The following is a 6,314-nucleotide window of genomic DNA, read 5'->3' as shown; positions in this document are numbered from 1 at the left end:
TCCAGAAGCTGATCTGTGAGGTCAGACATGTTGGACAGAAGGCCTGTCTCTCAGTCTCTGCTCTAATTCATCCCAAAGGTGTTCTGTCAGGTTGAGGTCAGGACTCTGAGCAGGTCAGTCAGGTTCTTCCACACCAAACTCCCTCATCCATGTCTTTATGGACCTTGCTTTGTGCGCTTGTGTGCAGTCATGTTGGAAAGGGAATGGACCCACTGCACAGGTAGCATCCTATCACAGTTCCACGCTGGAATTCACTGAGCTCCTGAGAGCGACCCATTCTTTCACTAATGTTTGTAGAATCAGTCTGCATGCCTAAGTGTTTGATTTTATACACCTGTGGCCACGGAAGGGATTAGAACGCCTGAATTCAATGATTTGAATGGGTGAATAAATACTTTTGGCAATGTAGTGTATTATTAATTAGACAATCATTAATTTGTCAGATTGGGAGAAAAAAAAACAGCTATTTTGACACTTTAGGAACGCATTTTAGGGATCGGTAACGCAAGAAAATTACCAAAAGGCGCACATAAGCTTGCTACGTATTTACTGAAAAAAAGGCTCTCGTGTTGAAAAGCTCCGTCAGTGACGGTGAAATTACAGTTCAGTTTACAGAGAAAATGTTCACATCATCTTGGTCGCTAATGACATGCTCCTCGGTACGCTGTCAGCTTGTCATCTGTTCACTTTTGCCTGTGGAGGATTGGCACATTTAAATAGGTGTTAGGAGAGAAAACAGTCACTCCTGACCTTTCGGCCCACCCGCCTCCTCATACTGTCCATTTCACGCCACGGTTGCCCACATTTGTCTGTCTCCATTTGACCTCTAACCTTCTGAATTACCATCCTCTGCATGCTCCCCCACCCCCACCCCCACCCCACCCCCGCTCCTCTTCCTCTTGGTTTGATTTGTAACTTCAGTCTTTGTTTTTCATTTCTGTATCCTCCCCCCCCTTTTTTTCTTATGTGTAACTCTCTGTTGTGTTGTTGGTTACTTGGTGGTTCACTGTCGGCTGGTTGTGTGTGTGTGTGTGTGTGGGTGTGTGTCTTTTTGTGTGTGTGTCGTCACGGTGGGTGTTATCTAGGTTTGGCCAGCACAGTCATTTGCACTCAACAGTTTCAAAAGATACCGCTGGCTCCCCCGGCGACGGTTGCCCCTGCCAACGCGGTAGTCAACGGCAACGACACCACGTTCCATCAGATCCATATCCTGCCTCCACCGCCTCCTCCTCCACCACATTCCCATCAGCCACTGCTTCCACTTTTCACTTCCTTTGGCTATAACAGGTCGCCCGTGACAACTCCACAGGGAGACACACCCACTGCCCCAGGTACACGCCCACTTTTCATTATTATTATTATTATTATTATTATTATTATTATTATGAAAGCTTTAATGGATGCTTTCTCCAGGTGTTTTCATGAACTTGTCACCAATAAAAACTTAATTCTGATTGGTTATGCACGATTCTAATTGGTCATTTGAGCATTTTCTTGAGAAGGCGTCCATTAAAGTTTTTTGTTCTGAATCATTATTTGTGTAAATTTATATGTTGCTCGTCTAACTTTAATTTTTTATTTTTTTTTTTTTCTGTTGTCATCTCCATTACTGAGAGCCTGATTGGGTGTGCCTACGATAAGCCGTTTGTAATTTGTCTCGGCTGTTTTGTACACATATATCAGCAAATACTGACCTCTGGGAAAAAAAAAAAGGTCTCCGTGAATAAAGAACAAAGGTTTTTTGTAGATAATGTGGTGAGATCCTGATGTGAGGGTGCTTTTGGACCACGGGAGACCATTTCACAGTCCTAGTAAACATTTGCGGCCGTTTGCTTTGACACTAGCAGTCTGTAGTCCTTTTAGCAGCAGTGATTTGATCTTTTTTAGCTTCTGCCTAAAAGGGACTCTCGGGTCGTAAAGGCATGCGATTCGTCCACTGATTGGCTGATCAAACTTTACGCTCTTCCAGCACCTGCACTACTAAAACATTTTCTTCATTGATAAAAGTAGAGGCCATTTACCCGCCCTCCTTTGTCTGCTGTGGCGCACTCTTATCTGAACATGTGCAGCACAAAGTAGGACTTTTGGCTCCTGTACGTAAATCCGTCGAGATGTTTGTCGCACTTTTTTCTAACGTTTCTTCGAAAGTTAATCAAAAGGCCCATACCACACAGCCCCGACTGCAGAGTCCTACATCGTCGTTGTTCTTAAACGTCGTGTTCATAATTAACATGGCAGCGCTGACTGATATCCAAGTGTAGTGAAGTCACAGAGTTCCCCTGGTGATGCAAAAGCAAACACGTAGCTTTATAGTGAGACCGGGCCCTTTCATGCTGGACCCCACTCTGCTCTCCAGGTCTAGTAGATTGTGGATCGCAGCAAATTTGAAAAACCATCTGTCAAAGTGAGGACACTCGTGACGCTCCAACGCTTTCGGCGCTCGCCGAACAGGTTTTTCCTCTGCCCGTTTTCCGCGTCTCGCTGTGCTCCGTACGCCCGCCCCGGCGCTACTTTCTAGAGCCGTGCCAGGACGCAGCCGAGCATCACAGCGGCGCTTGGGTGCTTCCACGGTCTCGTGATGACAACAGCGTGGGAAGTTCCCGCTCGACCGGTTCTCATTGAACAAGCCGCACCAGGTGCACGCAAGCCCCACGACGTGGATTAAACCGCCACCGCGGTCCAGCCAGGACCCCGATACCCTGCCACCACGACCTCAGCTACTATTGTAAACTATCGTGGACCTATCCAGCTATGACACGTGTAACGTGTTCTCAGTACGTCCCCGAAGACCTCACCGAGGCCATCCACATTTTGGCTGATTCGTCGTCCAGTCTAAAGGAGGTCTTTTTAACCCGTAATGAGTCCTCGTAGCCGTTTGGTCTCAAAGCACCTAAAGCTTCAGGTACAATTCACCACAGTCACCTACAAATCGAGCCTGGCTCTACTGTAGTCCATTTAAAAAAACACTGATAGCGGCCCAAAGAAAATGACTCATCCTCGAATGCAAGACGGCCATCATGGCAGAGAAATGAACCTTCCACTGCATGGATCCGATAATTAACCCTCTGCCATGTAATTCGCCTGTGACTAGTGCAGTCCAACCCTGATTCAGTGGCTTTATAATCTTGTAAATTTGGCATATAAGGAAACAGTTTGTTCTGTGTAATCCAGCCTTTCTGGATTGTTACTTGTTATCGATTGTTCAATCTGTCGCTTCGGGTTGAAATGTGTCCGCTCTTAGCTTTGTGGACAAAATAGAGGCATGGCCCTCAGGTCATAAAGCTGTTTCGTAACGTTTTCAGAAACTGGCTGTACGAGGATTTCTTTATTAAGAACAGAGAAAAAAACGTTTTGTCATTCCCTCACTTCTCTGTTTTCCTGAGTTGGTTCGCAGTTCAGTTGGATGTCTGGGTTTCCTTCTTCCATTTGTTTCGTTTTCCTTTCCTTTTTCCCATTTTTGTTTTCCCTCTTTCCCCGGCCTCTCATGACCTGTTAGGAACACCCTGCTAGTTCCTCACACAGATCCCCCCGTTTTCAGGACACGACTCTGTCTTCTGTTGCGTCCTCGTCCTTCGTCCCATCGTCCCATCGTCACCGGCCACTTTTACCCTCTTCGTCCTTACGCCTGGAATGTGTGCGTTGGTATGTGTGTGTGTGTGTGTGTTGCAGTAAAAAGTGAGAATACTTCGGTGAAAAGCAAGAAGATAGAGGCGGAAACTGCAACGGGATTTATTTGCAAATTTACCCCCAAACCACAGCCACGTCCACTTTTAATTCATCTTCTTGCATGACTATTAAAACCTTTCTTTCTGGTGAACGGAGTTTAAAACGACTTGAATAACGTGGGTCAAGGCAGAAGGGCTACTTTGAGGAGGAAAAAGAAAACGCTTTTGGTTTAAAATGGTTTAGCTGGAGACGACGAAATTAAAAAAAAAAGGGCGATGTTTTCGGCATTTCTGCATTTGAAATCCCAAAAAAAATCGACCCTCTTTAATCTCGAATCCACGAGTGAGCAACGGTTAGGTTTCCCGAACTGTAAAAAAAAAAAAATACGCCACGAGCTTTGTCTTGGAAAATGTCATTTCCCTCTTGTCATCTGCAGGTAAGGTGTTTCACCGACGCCGGGTAAACTCTTCTTCTTCTCACGCTGTTTTGCACCCTCCAGGAGTTTAAAAAACAAACAAAAAAAAAAAAAACCCAAACTATTTAGGCTACACGATAATCACTTCACTTTGTCGTTAAGAACTCGATTCCCGAGGAGAACGGCTAAACCACGGAATGCTTCGAAGCACGGAAGGGTCCGATTCTCGGTCGGGACGTTCTTCGACGCTCTCCTGGACGGGGTGTAGAACGGCCACGAGAAGGAGCCGTGTTAATGAATTAATGTGTTTTTCTCTAAAGCTCTGTTGGTCACGCACATAAACCATTAATAAAGCCTTTTTTAGGACGGTTATAATGGTTTATGACACTCTCCAAATGCACTACGGCCCCATTCTGAGAAGTCCAACATATATAATCTCACACATACGGATGCATTATATATGTACGTGTATGTACATTATATGTGTATATACACAGATATTTGTGTAATGTATATTTTTTTGATTTTATTTTTGTACTATCAGTATATAAATGTCTTCATATATTTATATATATATGCTGTATTTTTTTCTGTGTGTGTGTGTGAAAGTGAGGCTGTGTGTAAATGAAAACGAATGTAAGCGTGAAACCTTTTTGAAGCCTCCCTGTTAGTTCAAAACTTATCTCGTTTTGCTCGTTTTTCCTGGTTGAAAACGATCCTCGCGGGTCAAAACCGTCAGGCAGATTACAAAACAAACCTGGCCGTTTTTTTTTTTTTTTCCTTCCAGATACAATGAAAATATTCTAGCTTGTGATGCTTTGAGGTTTGATTTGACAACGTTTGCGTTAAAAGTGAGACGAAGCGAAACTAATCTAAACCAAAAAAAATGGCTTTAAGCTGCAGCTAGTGCCTCACTAAAACATATGTGTGAACATCTGCCACCAGGGAGGTCAGTTATTTGCTAACCGTATGTATTTTTTGAAGGATAAATACTACAGTACGCATACTTTAAGGTGTAGACCAGGGGTGTCAAACTCCAGGCTGTCCTGGGAGTTTTAGGTTTTTCTGCTCCGACACACCTGATTCAAACGGTTTAATTACCTCCTCACCAAATCGTCACATTCTCCAAGAGCACGGCAACAAGTCATCCATTTAAACCAGGTGTTTTAAAGCAAGAACACGTCTAAAACATGCAGGACAGCGCCCCCCCCCCCTGAGGAATGGAGTTTGACCCCACTGGTGCAGATAATATAATATCAGCTGGTGTCTAAAACTATTAACCAGTTTTTACAAAAAGAAATCCCCGAGTAGTCGTCTGTTCCCAACACAGAAGTGGTGAGTTTAGGGTTCTAAAACAGACGCCTTTTCAGAATAAAGTGGTGAGTTCGCCACAAAATGCTCACAAATATAAATATTATAGGAGATTACAAGCTGGTGTTCCTGAAAGAAGCGATAAAGTTGGAAAACGAAGCCGGTCGCCTGCGTTTGTTGGTGACTCTCAGCTACCGAGTTAGCTGCGGCGGCCATCTTGGATTGAGCTGACTCCGAAGGTCACGTCCTGCCGTCCGCCGAGCCCGCTCCCGTTAACTCGGCGGGCTCGCCACTAGCTCCTGAGCGGTTTGCACCTTTTAAGTCAAGAGAACGAAACAGGAATATTCTGCCATCTTGTTCGTGAGGTCGATATGAACTTATCAGAACATCCTCTTTGCCAGAATTTCCTCTCTAACCCGAGACTCCTATCGAGTTCTAATCGACGTCACTTCTTTTATTGTAGCTTCAAAGTCAGATTTATTTATGCGTGTAAGTAGGGTTTTTTTTTTTTAAATAATAAAGATGCACAAAGATTCACGAGAGAGTAAGTAGAGCACCAACGACCGGCTAGTTTTCAGGTGAGATCCATTTGGACTCAACGGCAGGAAGCAACAAGCGTCCCGCGGTACGCTAACGGAGCCGAGCAGCGTTCTGACGTCCAAACAAACCGGCCCGGTTCCGGCCTGCGAGACGGTGGGGGGGTTGGGGCTCGGTTGGTGGTTAACGGTGGTGTTCTGTGTTGAAGGTTGTCGAGGCTCCGAGGCGAGTCCTCACAGTTCTCCCACCCCGTCCAGCGGGCCCCACGGAGGCTCCAACGAAGAGATCTGGGTTCTGCGCAAGCCCGTGGCAGGTAACTAAGCCGCGCTGCGCTGAGCCCTTCAACCTCCGACTCCTGAAGGTCGGGCCGTGGGGTGGCGTGGGG

General features: G+C 45.5%; 1 protein-coding gene across 1 annotated transcript in view; it reads left to right on the top strand.

Moving 5' to 3' along the window:
• The window catches only part of caskin1 (CASK interacting protein 1), a gene marked incomplete at its 5' end in the record, with an annotated part of 65,394 nt that overhangs the window by 29,741 nt on the left and 29,339 nt on the right, over nucleotides 1-6,314 (top strand). Inside the window, 2 exon segments of the mRNA XM_037978578.1 lie at nucleotides 1,086-1,331; nucleotides 6,138-6,242. Of these exon segments, the coding sequence (XP_037834506.1) occupies nucleotides 1,086-1,331; nucleotides 6,138-6,242 (351 nt within the window).

This window comes from Kryptolebias marmoratus, linkage group LG12, assembly GCF_001649575.2.
Source record: "Kryptolebias marmoratus isolate JLee-2015 linkage group LG12, ASM164957v2, whole genome shotgun sequence".
Taxonomy (NCBI): domain Eukaryota; kingdom Metazoa; phylum Chordata; class Actinopteri; order Cyprinodontiformes; family Rivulidae; genus Kryptolebias; species Kryptolebias marmoratus.
The sequence above is the reverse complement of the archived record's forward strand: the minus strand, read 5'-3'. Positions and strand labels throughout refer to the sequence as shown.